General features: G+C 36.9%; 1 protein-coding gene across 1 annotated transcript in view; it reads left to right on the top strand.

The window, feature by feature from the left end:
* The window catches only part of DCDC1 (doublecortin domain containing 1), a gene marked incomplete at both ends in the record, with an annotated part of 459856 nt that overhangs the window by 343373 nt on the left and 99622 nt on the right, over positions 1–16861 (top strand). Inside the window, 2 exons of the mRNA XM_080690535.1 lie at positions 6976–7102; positions 16503–16681. Of these exons, the coding sequence (XP_080546661.1) occupies positions 6976–7102; positions 16503–16681 (306 nt within the window). The remainder of the gene's footprint in view (positions 1–6975; positions 7103–16502; positions 16682–16861) is intronic.

Below are 16861 nucleotides of genomic sequence, written 5' to 3'. Positions count from 1 at the left end.
CAGTTAAATAAACAAGTAGGTCCTAGTGTAAAAACAGAAAGTTAAACAGTTTCTTTGACAGTTGTGGAGTAAGAGTCTGATCATTTTTACATGCATGTTCTTTAGACACTGCTGATTTGGGTTGCCTGAGTATTATTTTACTGTTTTAGGTCCAAATTATATATTGTATCATTACTATGTTCATTACATTGTTGGAAGCAATATAATTGTGTCCTGATAGAATATGAAAAGACTATTTCTTTTCAACTGGGGTACATTTAGCTTTGTTTTATTTTGCTATTGATTTCCCAGAGTGCCAAATAATACCTTTCTGTCTCAATGCGTACAGTCTTGCACAAATGTTCATAGTCTGCCACCATACTGTAGTTCTGTCAAAGGCACTGGACTCTGAAAACATTATCTAAAGTGTTATTTTCCACTACTTTGTAAGATTAATTGAATAGGTCATTCTGGTAGAGCTGTGACTAAATTAATCAGATTAAAATTAATATGATCATTTTTGGACTTCATTTTTTAAGAGAGGGGATATCTGTCAGCCAGAATATTACAGAAGATCCTAACTGGGCTTGGGGGTGCACATCTGTAATCCCAGTACTTGGGAGGCTGAGGTAGGAGGTTCGAGGACAGCCTCAGCAATGTAGCAGGACTCTCAGCAACCTAGCAAGACCCTGTTGCAAAACAAAAGAATTAAAAAGAGCTGGAGGTATATTTTGGAGGTAGAATGCTCCTAGGTTAAATCCCCAGTATCCCCACAATAAAGAATTAACCTATTTCTTATTTTTGATTCAGGTAAATCTGGAAGGGCTTTATAACTTTAGTCAGTATTTTGTTCATGGGATAAATAGCTATAAAGTTTCATAAATAGAATCCTACCTTTAATGGAAAAGCAGAATTAATAATGACATTATTTTAAATAATATTGCCTTTGCTGCCTTAAGGGGTATATGCATATGTGAGAATTTTCAGATAGGTTCTTCCAAATCATGAGATGTTTTATTTTATATATTTCTATTTGAAATTCCATTTGGGGTTGGGGATCTAGCTTAGTGGTAGTGCACCTGGCTAGCATGTACATTGCCCTACATTTGATCCTGAATACTGTACAAAAAAGACAACAACAAAAACAATTGTTCAAAAATATCCTATTTTACACTAAAGAGAAAAATGGAAGAAGATACAGTATAGAAGTCAGTTCACCACAGGCAAGAAAAGGCTGTGTGCATCCCTTGCATGAACCACTGTCTCCACCTAGTGCTGGGTTTTATGAATGAGGATTTCAGAGACCTTACTGGTGTTGTAAAGTTCTAATTTATGTTATGCACATGTACTGTCATTATAGCTGGGCCTGCTAGTGCCATTACAGTTAAGGGTCTGTCAGCTCTTCATTTATAACGCAGAATATTAAGAGGTCTATTGCTTTTACATAAAAGCTCATGCTGTGCCAGAACTCTGCAGTCTAATGGCCTTTGCTCTGTGTGAATGTTTATTAACAGCATAAGTTGAACTTGACCAGCTCATTTTAAAGACACCCTGATGTGCTGAAGTAATATAGGCACTGCAACCAGATGAATGAAATGTTTTCTTTTCTTTAAAAATCTTAAAAATAAGCTAAGAAGTGAGTTTTGCATTATACATGTGTGTTTATATAAATGATAAATATATACACATGCTAAGGAGGTACAATCCATCCTAGATCAGCAAAAGCGAAGGAAAAATGCAAGTGGGGCAAGAGGGAAGAAAGAGAGTAGTAGGTGGTGTGTTATGGGTTTGGCTGTAATTTTATAAGTAGACTCGGGGCACCTTCACCTTGGCTTATAGAACACACCTAGCTCAGTGAAGAAGGGAACGGGATTTATTGATGCGTTCTGGAGTTATTACAGTTTTCTTCAGGGGACACTGGCTCCCTCCTCCCTTTCAGGTTACATTACTCATTTTTCCAGGACCTTGTAGCTAGTCACTGGGGAAGCCAGAGCCCATCCCCACAGGACAGCATTTCATCTGAGCCTTCGAAGTGGTGAAGGGACTGGCCAGTCCTGAGTAATGGGGCTGCTCTGGCTCCTGATTCGGTGCATAAGAAGGGGGTTGTGGCAAAGCCTAGCTCTCTCTCTCTGGAAGCAGATGGGAAAGTGGAAACTGGTAGAAAGTGAAGTGACCATTGTGGTGGCCGAGGATCTCCCATGAGCATGTGAATTGAAAGGCATATGGGCTGAGTGAAATTGGTGAGGGCATAAACTGAGCCCACTCCAGTCACCTTTTATGCCCCTCTGCTCCATGTGCACCTCTAGTGATATCCAGCCCTCGTGGGAGGATAAGCTGTCCTCAACTCTGCCTCAAGAAGGTGGCTGTTCAGTACTTCAGTGTGGTCCTCTGTTGGATCCTCTTAAAATGACAAAAAAAGGTATCAAATCAAGCCTCAGTCTTCATGGCTACGGTTGATCCTACAACTAAATAGGCATCAACTCCCTCCTCCTCCATCCCTTCTAATTTTATTCTTTGCCAACACTGTGACTAGTCTAGGTGACTCTTCAAGGACTTTATCTCTGAAAGGTCTCAGCCCTTGACTTCTTTGCCCTTGCCGGTCCCACTGCTGTAACTGTCCATTCACTCTTTTCACTGGTGAGAAAGAGTAAGAGCAGGTCCTCTGGGTTTCATACCCTCATTTCCTCTGTGTAGGAGCAAGTTTTAGTCCTTTAGGTAATCAACATCAATTCTCTGATTAGTAAAGTGACTCTTTTATGGGCTTGCTTATCTACTAGCCTGAGGAGCCCACAGTCACTTGGTAATACTAATGCTTCTCCACATCACTGGAAGACATACCGTATTACCAGGCAGAAGTGTTCCCACAGGGAAAAATCAGTCCTCTAACCCAGCAAAGCCCAAGGTTTTTGAAACAGGAGCTCAAATTCTGTAGTAGGTCACTGAAATTGATGGCAGGAAGTACTAATCCTCCCTCTACTTATGGTTTCAGAACCTACACATTCTAGTTATTGAGGACAGAACACCAGATCTTTCTAAGGTCACTGCCTATACTGATTCTTTAGGAAAGTACACCAAACTGCATATGTCTTCCCAAGGTCAGTCTTCTATCTTTCAGGCCAGCTCTTTCTGGTTGACAACATATCATGTAGCATAAGTGAATCTTGTGGGTCACTGATGAGCCTCCTTTGTTATAAACGGTGCCTCATTCAAGGCAATGGTATGTGTGACATCAGGTCAGTGGATAAACATTCTGATGGGGGCACTCTGGACATCCTGTCCACTTGGTCACTGAGCACCACTTCTGTAATGGATGTTCTCTAATGAGCATTACCATGAAAAGAAAAACCCACATGTGTATACCCTCACCCCAAATCTACCCACACACTTTCCCCTCAAAATTCCATGCCCCTTAACATGCTTTAAAGCTTTGTTTTCTAGGCTGTTTTGACTCCCTATCAATAGGCCAAACCATTCATCACTGCCCATGGACCAATGTATTTCCACACCTCTGATTGCTTTTCATTTTCTATAGACAGTCAAGTGTTCTGCTCACAGCTCAACCTATTTGGAACAATTTATTTTGCAGCTGTCTTTCAGAGTCACACCAAGTGGGACTGTAATGTAGTAGTAGTCCACTCTGATGGCCACTAACATGTCACACTAACCCCTTTGCAAGCCAGGGTGGACTCTTTCTGTCATTTATCAAATGCTTGTAGAGAAACCTCCCGGAGGCCATAGCTATGGTTTAAGGAGTGGTGTTAATGAAATAGGCTTCTGCCTTCTGGATTTGCCTGAGCCTGTTCCCAAACATAGAGTATATCCAGCTCATTATGGGTGGCTCAGTTTCATAGTCATGTCACAAGGCATTTTCTAGTTCTTAGCCTCAAAACAGCTTATCAATATGTCAGAAACTTTTTCAAAAACAGAATTATTTTCTGATTCCTAGAGCATGACCCTACCCATAATCTTAGGATCGACATGCACTTCTCTTACCATCCTTGGCAGTGACTAAACAGCATCCTTATCACCTCACATATCTTTAGATACCCTGACTCTGGTTGAAAATGGTAGCCTTCTGGATTGTCTGTTAAATGGGTCAGAGCAGTATTTGGAAGTGCAATACACAGTGATAACAAAACCTTAAAGGGACCATCAATGTTACTTTTGTCTTATGAGGTGCAAGATGTCATTTGTCCTTTACTATAGAATAATATCCCTTCATGTATCAGATCAGATCAGTGAACATCTGTCTTGCTCTATTGATGTGACAGGCCTGGATTTTTCAAAGGACTTACTTTCCTTTGAAAGTAAATGGCATACCAGATGAAACTAAAAATTTTAGTTATTAACATGGGGGAAAACAGAAACTGTGCATGGTGACACATGCCTAAACTTCTGTCTACTCAAAAGGCTGAGGCAGAAGCATCCCAGGTTTGAGTCAACCTGGGCAACACAGCTAGACTCTGTCTCTAGAAAAAATAAAGAAAAAAGAAAAGAATTAGGGCTGGGGATGTAACTAAATATAGAATACTTACCAGCACATTAAAGCCCTGAGTTTGATCCTTAGCACAGTAAACAAATAAAAAAGAGAGAATGATAACTTGTCAGACACTACTTTTATTAGTTCAGTTATGGCTTTAGAAGTGGCTTGGCTGGGCATTGTGGCACATGCTGTAATTTCAGTATTTGGGAGGCTGAGATACAGATTCAAAGTCACCTCAGAAATTTAACAAGAATTTGTTTCCAAATTTTTTTTTTTAAATTTTAAAAAATAGGGCTGTAGCTCATAGGTAGAATGCCCCCGGATTCAATTCCCAGTACCAGAAAAAAAAAAAAAAGTGACCATTGGGTCTGGTTGTATAAAAACAATAATAACAACAGAAGAATGTGTAGTAAAGAGACTCAAAGAAATAAGGCAATGACTAGGTATGAATGTAAAGCATAGAAAGGATTCTCCTTATAGTTTTATTTTTTAAAAGATATTTGGTTATGTGGAGCAAGAAAAGAGCTTTCCTATTTCCAGGTCCAGAATAACTTCATATGGCAATGATAAAACTACTACAAAATGAGGGTTTAGAAAGAAAAATGTGCTCGGAGATGGCTAGGTATTCAGAAAAATGTGACTTAAATATATGTATTTATAACTTTTGCCTGCAATAGCAGGAACTTACCACCTTCTGAAGCTTTTTGGTAATGCTCTAATAGCATAAATATTTCTTATGAATAAATTAACTTTAGATTTCTCTTTGGACTTTATTTTAGGTTATTTAGTGTTTTGTATGTAGCTAACATTCTAGGAGACATTATGAGAAAATCAGATAATAAGCATATAATTTCATTGAGAAGAAAAGAAATGTATTCCACATTGCCCTGTCTTTTTGAAAGCCTTTAACTTTATTCCTCCTGGTTCCATGTTGGCAAGGGCCCCATGGATTTCCAGCAAGCTTGTGGGAAAACCAGGTCCTTGAACATAAGGTGGAGTACCACAGATGGTTTGAAAAATTTCAGGCTCCAGTGACTATCATCTGTGCTAGAAAATTATGAGTGATGTATCGCTCCTGTAGTTCATTCATTAATCAGTGATGTATTAGATTAATAAGTGCCCATCACTTCATTTTTAGGACTGGTATTACTTAGCTATAGTGATTATTCTCTTGCCATAATGTTAAATTTTATTGGTTAATATTAATTTAGGAGTTTTACATATTTAATTATAAGTAAAATTTCTGTGTCTTTTCTTAAATTACCAGTGACTGACTTTATTATGAAGCTTATATTCCCCTCATGAATGAATTAACAAGCTTTCTATATCTTTATGGTTTAGAATACTTCATATACCATTAAAATGACCTATGAAATCATAGGAAAAATTATGTATTTTACTTCTTATTTTTTAGGAAGAGTTTTTCATTTTATTTTATTTATTTAGTTTTTTTGGTACTGGGGATGAAACTCAGGGTCATTCTACCACCGAGCTACACAACCAGCCCTATTTTTTATTTTTTACTTTGAAATAGGATCTCACTGAGTTGCAAAAGGCCTCATTAAGTAGCTGAGGCTGTCTGTGAAGCACAATCCTCTTGTCTCAGCCTCCAAATGCTGGGATTACAAGCATGTGTCACCATGCCCAGCTTAGGGAGGGTTTTTTTTTTAGAAATTCTTTTATTTTACCAGAACTTTTACATTTATTAGTAAACACATACATAATAGGTTCTCACTTTTAATCTTCTCTGTATTAAATATTTGATCAATTTTCCTATTTGGTTTCTGTTATGAATCTTGATTTATTTGTAAAAGATTTGTTATTTCTTTAAAAAATTATTCAAATCATTCCACTGGGGTATTATTATTATTATTATTATTATTATTATTATTATTATTATATGTTTGTGTTACTCTGGATAAAGCCCAGGGTATTATACCTCTGAGCTACACCCCCAGCCATATATTTTTCCTCAAAAAATGGTCTTGCAAAGTTGCTGAGGCTGGCCTCAAACTTGTGATCCTCCTGTCTCCTGTCTCAGCCTCCTAAGTAATGGGATTAGAGGAGTGTGCCACCATACATGGCTTTATTCATTTTTTAAACTACCTGGTAGTTTTTAATCTATTGTAATGAAATAACTCTCTATAATAATTGCACATATGTGAGTATCTTTATTAATGCCCAAAGGTTTTGCTTTATTTTTCCTGTTTTAATATTGTTATTTATGTAATTGCTATTATACCATGACTGTACCTTTTGCCTCAAGTTCCTCAGTGAATTATAACATTGCCAGTTTTGCCTCAACTTAAGCATGTTTGTCTGGTTTTCAAAGTTCATCCTTTTATGTCTAAATTACTTTAATTTGTGTCTCTTGGAAATAGCAAGTGATCAGACTGAGGTTTGTCATTCAAAGTGACCTTCACGTAATACAGAGCACATACTTGGTGAGGAGTGAGTATCTTTAAGGGACACCTCACCTCACCACATCTCTTTCTGTCTTTGTTTTGTTTCAGATGGGCCATAAAACATGAAGGAACCAGTAAACCAGGCCAATGGAAACATTCCAGGGTTGAAAATCTGCTATGGAAGAAGCTTGCTTACATGTGGCCAGTTCTTCCCAGTGGCCAGCTTAACGAGGTTGTATGGCTTGGCGTAAGAGGTGGTTGTTGAAACTTAAAAGTCCAGTATGTGATCAACCTGCTAACTAAATATTCCCGTGTGTGTGTGTGTGTGTGTGTGTGTGTGTGTGTGTGTGTGTTAGTGGGGATTGAACCCCAGGGCACTCCACCTTCAAGCTATACCCCCAGCCCTTTTTATTTTTTGTTTTGAAATAGGATCTCTCTAGGTAGCTGAGAGTCTCACTACATTGCTGAGGCTGATTTTGAGCCTGATCTTCCTGTCTTAGCATTTCAAGTACCCTGATTACAGGTTTGTGCCAGGTCTGGATTCCATGCATTTTTAAAATAGCAGTTGTTCAGTATAAAAGATAAAACCTGTTAATTCTGTAAATTTATTAGGAAGATATGTTTAAGTCTTTCATTATGAGGACAAATTTATCTATTTCTTTATAAGAGTTGATCAAATTCATTTATATATTATATATATTTTGAAATGTAGTTCTAAGGCATACAAATGTTTAAAACTATATCTCCCTGGGGAATTGAAACTTTTATCATTATATAGAAACTCTCTCTAGCTCCAAAGTGTCATACTAATAGAAATATCCTGATGTCTTTTGTTGTTGCTGTTTTGGGTTATTAATGGCCTGGGATATCTTCTTTCAATTCTTTTACTTGCTGATTTTGATTATTCTCTCTTAGGGGGGGGATCCTCAATAATCATTAAGTAATTAAGTTGAGAATTAAGAGAGATGGAATTCAAAATGGGAAAGATAATAGATACAATTACCACCATGAACTCTTCCAATATTCTCTCCCCTATACATTTTCACCCCATTCTTTATAGAACTCTGATTAGGAGGTGTATTTTAGAACTTCTAATTACTTAAAGCCCCCAAATTCCTTTATATCTGGCAGTGAAGCAACATTATAGGAAGCTGAGTTTTATTGAGAGAAAAAGGAGGTCTTCGGCATAGTAGAAGCTGTGGGTGAGCAGCCTGAGCCAGTGGATGGATGAATTAGTGTCTATAAAATACGTATTTGCAGCACTAGTGAGAGCCAATGTGGAGCCAGGGGATAGGAGTGGCATAGAGAGACTGGTGGGGCCAGTGTGAGACTAGAAAAGGGGCTGTGCCTTGCGCCAACTGCCAGTTCTCCAGAGGTTCAGGAAGGGCAGAGGCCAAAACCCAGAGAGCAGGCAGGATACCTTTCATGTAAGCTGATGGTGAGCAGATGCCAACAGGTTGCCTAGTATCCAAAGAGGACAAAAGCCAAGTCCTTAGAGGCCTCTAAGGATCCAGATGAGCCACTTATATCACTAGTATTTGTTATATTCAAGTATCTGCATATAGAGCATAAACCCCTTTTTACCAGTGGTATATGGTTCATTGAACTTTCATCAAAACTCGCAAACTATCTAGGGGAAAGGAAGGAGGAGAGAAAGAGCCTTAAAAGAAAACAGGAGTTCTGGTAAGAAGTTTGAGCATTTAATTTGATTGAATATGTACCCAAAAGGATGTAGCTAAAAGACAAACAAATAAAAAATAAATCAGTTGTTTTACACTGGTAGAATTGGGACACTTCTAATTGGAATTATTGAGTTCTCCATCCACCTAATGGATAGAATGTGGTACTGCTTCATATAGGAAGAGAGAAAATTATAATTATCATAAATTTCAATGATTACACTTACCATTTTGTCAGTAAATAAGTAAAAGTAGTTCAATTAAGTGATGTAAGTGACAAATGATAATTACATGAAGGAAACTCAAGATAAGCAGATTTCTTTAAAATATAGACATTAAAAATAACACTTTGCTAATGGTCTAGGATTTGAAAACTAAATGTTCTTATGAGTTGGTACATACTACTTCAATCTTCCCTAGCTATTCAAACAGAATAGTAACTTTTTTTTAGAGTGGATAAATTACTGTACCCCAGCACCTCTCTGGTCCGCACTTTCAAACTATAGGGAAAGGACTAGGCATTAAATTAATTAATACTGGACAAACTGACCATGTATTTCAAAATGATTCATTCTAAGGGTGTTGCTACTTCTTGATGTGTTTGAGAAAGAGAAAAAAAGTACTTATCAAACAGGGAACCTAGATGCCGTCATTCAAATTAAATACAATCTATTCCACTTCAAACTTGAATCTATTTTATTAGAAGAAACCTTATTTTCTTCCATTATCATTTTTACATAATTGAGTTTTTAGCAAAAATAGTTTTATTTCAGTGAATGATTAAGTGCAATTAATATTTTGACTGGAAATATTTTCCATATAAATACACTGTGATTCAGAAATGTAACACTCATATTATGGGGTTCAGAATGCTTTGGGTGACTGTAAGCATAGGTATTAATTTATTCTAAACTTAATCTGTGACGTTTACCATTTATATATTATTTATTATATATTTAGGCAATGCAGGCAGAACAAGGAAGGAGATAGACATGGTCCCTAACTTCATGAAGTTCACAGGTACGAGTCAGAAAGGAAGAAGCCAGAACGGAAGGAGGCAGAGTTGATCAATAACTCTGTGAGAAAGAAGAAACTCAGATAAAGAGTTTGGTGTCCCCAAAATCAAGGCCAATCATCGAGCCAGTTCACTCATATTATCAACTATTATCAGATAGTTTAAGCAGACCTATTGCCTGAATGAGTCTGAAAACTAAGTCAAAATGCTGAATCTGGGAAAACCATCTAAGAGGCACTATCTTGAGTGAGAATCCAGTTCTCCTGTTACTTAGCAAGAACTTTCCAAAACAGAAAGATGACTAATAGAAGATTTAAGGAAATCTGAACAACACAGAAATGTGGAAGTATCTTTACAGTGCTTTAGATTATATTAATACCATTAGATGATTTACCTCTTAATGATGACAGTTGATCTGAATATTGATTTTATGCAATAACCACTTTTAAGTATTATTCATCCTAAAGGGCAACTGATAATATTTTTATTAATAAACATCATCCCATAATATCTTATATGTCAGTTTAAAATTATGCGAAAGCCTTATTAAAAACAAAACATAATGAATATTTGGGTTATTTTATAGCTAAGTTTATTGATATAATTTATAGGAACCCCAGTTATTTTATCACACCTTGAAGAAATAGTTGTGAAATGAGAAATTGTACTTTTAAGCACTTACATAAAGGGAACAATGGACTTTGCTAGTCAAGAAAGAAATCATTGAAAAAAATGAATTTGAAGGGACTTTAGATTGTGGTGTGTGTGTGTGTGTGTGTGTGTGTGTGTGTGTGTGTGTGATACTGGGGATTGAACTCGGTAGCATTTCAACCTCTGAACTACACCCCCAGCCATATTTTATTTTTATTTTTGAAATATGGTCTCATCAGGTTGATGATAGTCTCACTACATGCTGAGGCTGTTTGTGAACCTGCGATCCCCTTGTCTCAGCTTCCCAAGTACTGAGATTATAGATGTGTGCCACCATCCCTGGTTTGGGACTTCAGATTTTGAAATGTACTACTGGATATTGATTTAAGATTTTCTAAATTATTAATTTAAATGTATCTATTTAGATGGACCCAGAGTAGAAAAAAGAAGTTGAAAGTATACATTTTATTAATGTGCTGAGAGATGACATTGCCCAGTAGCATGTCTACTGAAAACAAGAGGCATCTCTAGAGGCCTCTGAGAATCCAGGAAAGCTTAGGTTATTTACATGTAGACCATAGACCAATCTAATTAAATTCTGAAACCATCTTCAGGAGAGAAAGGGCAGAATTACATCCTTCAAAGAAAAACCAGATCTGTTAAGGAAATGTGGCAAGGTTCAAAAGTGACAATTGAAGACTGATTTATTTATTGATTGGCTGGCTTACTTATTAATAACAGATACAGGATATAAGACCAACAAAACTAAGAAACTGAGGTTGCTGGTTAAAAGATGAATCCCTAAACATATACATACTGTCTGCTTATCAGAGAGAGAGAGAGAGAGAGAGAGAGAGAGAGAGAGAGAGAGAGAGAGAAAGAAACTATCACTTTAAGAGAGGAGCACCAGGACCCCTTAGGGGTCTCCTGATAGTGCAGCTGTGCCATGTAATGGTGTGGACACAGAGAAAACCAATAGAGAAATGGATGGGAACCTAAAAATTCCAGCTGAGAAAATGGATAGGGAAGAAGGCAACACTCCAGGCTGTTTAATTATCTATGCTTTTGTTGTCTTTCATTATTCTAAGACTATATTTTTCTGTTTCCAAGAAGGACAAAGTAAAAGTCCCTTAAATGTATTGACAAGAATGAATATATATATTACTAGGGTTCCTGGAAACCCTTCTACTTCTGGGCTACACTCCCAGATCTAATATATATTACACTTTTTTGATTTGGAAACAGGGTCTCTTAAGCCAGCGCGGCTGGGTTCAAACCTGAGCGATCCTCCTGTCTCAGCCTCCCAAGCATGGGGATTACAAGCGTGCGCCACCACGCCCGGCATGAATGAAAATATTTTAAAGGAAGAATTACCATTGGTAGCTCTCACCTTGGAAAGTTTTGAAACCTAAGCTAAGCTTTCATCTCTTTAGAGTTGGTTTCTGTGGAGTCTCCTGTTGAAAAGAGAAGACTCCTAAACTTCCTTTCTCTACCTGGAAACTAAAGGCAGCTGCTTGGCGTGAGCTTTGGTGGTGCTAAAGCCAATGTCTCCAGTGGTTGCCACTTGTCATAAGACAAATTGGAAAAAAGAAGATCCAGAAATAATGAGTAGCTAAGATTTTTCAATAACACATTTCAGATGTGTTCCTCAGAAACACTGTGTTTGTGGGATATTGAAGAATCTCTTAGTTCCATATCCTAAGTCAGGTTCAAAGACTGATAGGCTCAGACTAAGCATGAAGGAGACTCTTGCTTCTCCTGCTTTCCCCTCCCATAGTTCAAAAAGAAAAGGGGAAATATTAGCTATTTTATACTAAGACTTCAATGTGAGAGTAATTTTTTTTTGGGGGGGTGGTACTGGAGATTGTGTTCTACCTTCAAGCTATGCCTCCAGCCCCCTTTAATTTTTATTTTGAAACAGGGACTTGCTAAGTTGCTGAAGTTGTCCTCAAACCTGTAATGGTCCTATATCAGCCTCTTAAGTGCATAGTTTACAGGTGTGTGCCACCACGCTTGCTAATGGGATTTTCTCCCTAATTTGTTCTACCTATTCAGTCTTTTCTTCATGATTTTGTTCTTACTAAAACTAGTGAAAAAGCTGATTTCCCCCTGAGTCTGTTAGAGAATAGTTATAGATCTATCCCAAATGTACTTCTTGAAGGTTATTTGGCACCAACCCACTACCTCTCACATTAAGTAAATTCTTTATACAATAAGACAGTTTCAAGTAAAAATATAATGAGTTTGTCATGACCTTTACATTTTTTCTCAGTAACCATAGTAAGGGAATGCAGCCCCACATAGATAATAGGCCCTTATTTAAATAAATACTCTACAATATGATCTTTGCAATTTCATTTTCATACAGGTGAGAGTTTCTAAATGCAGGTCAGAAATAAAATAAAACTTTAATTCAAATTTTGCTTATTCAGAAGTGTGATAAATTAACCTCATTGTCACTATATCAACACTTTTACTAGGAAAAATATTATATTAAAATATAAAGAAAAAAGTTGAAACTGAAATTCATCAGATTTTCTAACATTTATTAATATGTCTCCTAATTAAATACAATATTTTTTTACTCTCATCTCACAAATTAGCACATCACAATTAGAGGTCATTTCAGAATATTTAATCTTTACAACCCTCAGGTTTAATTTATAATTTAAACACTTTTTAAAAGCATAGTTGCAGAGTTCTTTAAATTGCTCAGGAAACATAAATTAATATAATTGTACTTAGGTTATACTAGCTTTGGGGAAGATGTCTTCCTTGTCTATAAATTGTAGACATAAATGTGTGTCTTGAGCTGTACTGGCCTACCGTGCCAGGGCATCCTCTCAATCCATGTGTATTTCCACCTTTGTAAAGTCAGTTGAATATTCCAAGGACGGTAGATATTCCTTTATTATGTCCACCTGAGGTTTTTGCCTTCTAACATGACTTTTCTTTGTTGGGTGGGGATACTGGCACCTAAATCTCCCTTAGGAAAAGTCTCTTCCTTTTAGTTCATGTGGAGTATTATGTCCTTGCCTGGATTTCTCCAAAACAGAACCTGAGGCAAATGGTTTTTATGCTGCTCTTTCATTAGAAAGTAGTCTTGGGGGGCAGGTGTCAAGGACAAGCCTGGAAAGGAAAACCAGTATGGCGAAGTGCTAACAAACTGTTGTCCAAGGAAACACATGCACAGGGTTCTTAGCAGAGTTTGTCTTGTGGGAGAAGAGCAAGAACTTCTGTAGTAGCTTCTATCTCTCAGGGTTACACAACTAGAGTAGCAGGTGGAAGACTGGAATGCAGGCACTCAGCTCCAGAGCCAAGCACTTGGCTATTTCACACAACGCTCTTTTGAATGGTCAGCAGTGACGAGAACTAAGAATAAGATAAAAGCAAATGTCAGGACTGGGGAGTGTTCTGTGGATGGAGAAGGAAGGCTTCATGGAGATGTTATCTTAGTAAAGACCTACACCAAAAGTAAACCTCCAGGGAAAGAGCGTTCCAGACAACGCAAAGATCCTGAGATGCTGTGTTTGAGGAATGGCAAGACAAAGTAAGGCAGAAACATGTGGGTGGGTAGGCAGGGGGAGTGGCTGGAGACGGCCTGAGAGATGGGTTGGAGTCCATGCAGGTCCCTGTCAGCCACTGTAAGACCTTTAGACTTCACTGTGAGATGGGAAGCCAGGTGCTGTGGTGTGAGCCTATTTTCCCAGTACTTGGGGGGCTGAGGCAGAAGGATGGTAGGAGGCCAACCTCAGCAATTTAGCAAGACTTAGCAAGACCTTAGCAACCTGAGAAACTTAGATACTGTTTCAAAATAATAAAAGCAAAAGGCCTTGGGATATAGCCCAGAGGTAGAATGCCTCTGGGTTCAATCACTACTACCCAAAATAAATAATTTTCTGCTAATATAATTAATAAAATTCTTGGACAAAAGTAGTGTATAAAAAAGAGACAGAAAAGCTGGTTGTGAAGGCACATGCTCTCTGAAACTTAGTGAGACTTTGTTTCAAAATCAAGAATAAAAATAAAAAATAAAAAAGAAATCCTGAGTAGCTGAGTAGTCTACTAATCATAGAAGTAGAATCAGTAGTTAATATCTCCCCACAAAAATACTATGAGCTAAGAGTTTACTAGTAAATTCTACCAAACACACACACACACACACACACACACACACACACACACACACACAAACACTTTGCAGAATACAAGAAAAAGAAGTAACATTTTCCAACTCATTTCATGAGGTTAGGATGACAGTGATATCAAACCTTGAAGATTGGAGTATAAGAAAACTACATGTTAATTTCATTTATGAATGTACATGGAACAATATTAGCAAATTGATACCAGGTACGGTGGTGCACACTTGTAATCATAGTACTTGGTTGGCTGTAACAGGAGGATCATAGGTTCACCCGCAGCCTCAGGAACTTAACAAGGCCCTACTCAACTGTGACTCTGTTTCCAAATAAAAAAAATATGGCTGGGGGAGTAGCTCAGAGGTAGAACATCCCTGTACTACCTCTCACATACACATATACATATAAACACATATTGGAAAACTGAATTTGGAAATCCATATAAAAGATAATTCATTATGACCAATTCAGGTTTATCCAGCAATGTAAGTTAGTTTAAAACTTTAAAAGTTAGTTAATATAACACATAACTGATGAAAGTATTAATCATAAGATCACATATTAGTAAATATATGGGAAAAGTTTTATATGACTACACAATTTAGAAAACAAATGTGTGTATTTGTGTGTGTGTGTGTGTGTGTGTGTGTGTGTGTGTGTAGTGATAGGGGTCAAACCCAGGGCCTTGCATGTGCTAGATGAACACTCTGACCTGAAATGCCCTAAGAAATGTATATATTAACATAATGGAAATTTCTTAGCCTCATGTAGGACATATATATTTCAAACAGACTTTAAAAAATGCTAACACACTCATTATTAAATATATATGAAGTAACATGGGGCCAGTAAGAGTGAATATCCAAAGAAGAATAATAAGATGGGGATATTTGCCCAAATAGATTTCAAGACTTACTAGATATAAACTGTTACAAACAAGGCATTATGTTACTGCACAGGAGTACATAAACACACTGAAGAGAATAAAACACTCAAAAGCAGACATACTTACAAGGAGTTACGATGTTTTTCAGGATGTTCACTGCAGATCAATGCATTAATCTACCAGGACAATTGTTTATGCAGGTAGAAGGCTGGCAGGCAGGCAGGAAGGAAGGTAAAGAGAGAATGATGAACAAACCTGGACCTTGTCTAACATCATCTCCAATTATCCTTTCTCCTGTTTGTTCTTCCTCCATGGAGTTTTTCTCTGAACAGCAATACTATCTCTCTAGTTGCCCAAGCTGTACTCTTTGGAAGCCATCTTTGCTTCCTTTTATTGCCCAAATATTAAACTCTGTTAATCCTTTAACCTGACATGTACACTTCTTCTCCCACCTGCCCTTTACTAACTCCAGCTAAGGCTTTGGGTTGCTCTATGATGTTATTGACTTAGCGTCTGCTCTTATGTGGGCCTGTCATGATCTGTCCTCTGTCACTGTTATAATTACATGATTGCAAGTATTAGCTTATTTCTAAGTAAGTTTCTGAAGTTCTCAAAAGTATGCCTCTATATAAATTCCTGGAGATGAAGTATACTGTCTGGTTCATAATTTTATTTCCAGTGCCCAGTATCATGCCTAGAATAAAGTAAACAATTAGTATGAATTAATAAATAGATGAATGTGTGGATGGACTGATATAAAGTAGATACATTCCCAAACCAAAACATCTAAAATGTGCCTGTAATATGATCATATTTTTATAAAAGTATTCTCTAAATATATAGTCTTCTTTGCCAAATAGATATAGTTTAAGATGATATTATTTTAGGCTATTGGAAAACCACTGCTCACATAGTCTCCTTTTCTTCACATTGATAAAAGATATTTCACAATAGAAAAAAATAAGTCCAAGTTCTGTTTTTCTAGATAGTGTTTCTCTCAGAGAGAAATCATCTACATGTTTAATCATTTTATCATTTAAAACAATAAAAATTTAAATAACTAATTTTCTCTATGCAAATAAAGCATTAATTAGAATTATGTATTAATTAGACTATTAGAATATTGATTAGAATTATAACTGTTAAGGGAGCCAATACATTTTTGCTGAATTAATGAATGAATGGTTAAAATATAAGATTTTTAAAATCTAGATATGACTTCTTACTTATTATTATATTTTTGTCATTTCTTTCTGAAGGAGTTTGATTGGCCCATAGAAGGCCTACTTGTTCCCAAAAGCCCTCCCATGAAGAAACCTGTGTGTAAGACACCAGACCTACATGTCCCTGTGAGACTCAGAGTTTTGAGAAATGGAGAGAAAGATAAAAACAGATCCCTTATTATTACTGGTCCAGAACTCTCACCTGGATGGAAAACACAGTAAGAACAGATTGGTCATACTTACCATTAAAGATTCTTTCTGGTTTCTACAGATTTTTACCTTCTTTATTGTTAATGTTTTCCTGGGAGAATTACCCATTTATTTAGAAAGAGACTCACATATTTAAAGGTATTTAAAGGTAAAAGTTTATATAAAAATCCACTTAGTTTTTATATCAG

This window comes from Muscardinus avellanarius (assembly GCF_963383645.1).
Source record: "Muscardinus avellanarius genome assembly, chromosome: 1".
Lineage (NCBI taxonomy): Eukaryota > Metazoa > Chordata > Mammalia > Rodentia > Gliridae > Muscardinus > Muscardinus avellanarius.
This window is presented reverse-complemented; position numbering and strand designations above follow the sequence as displayed.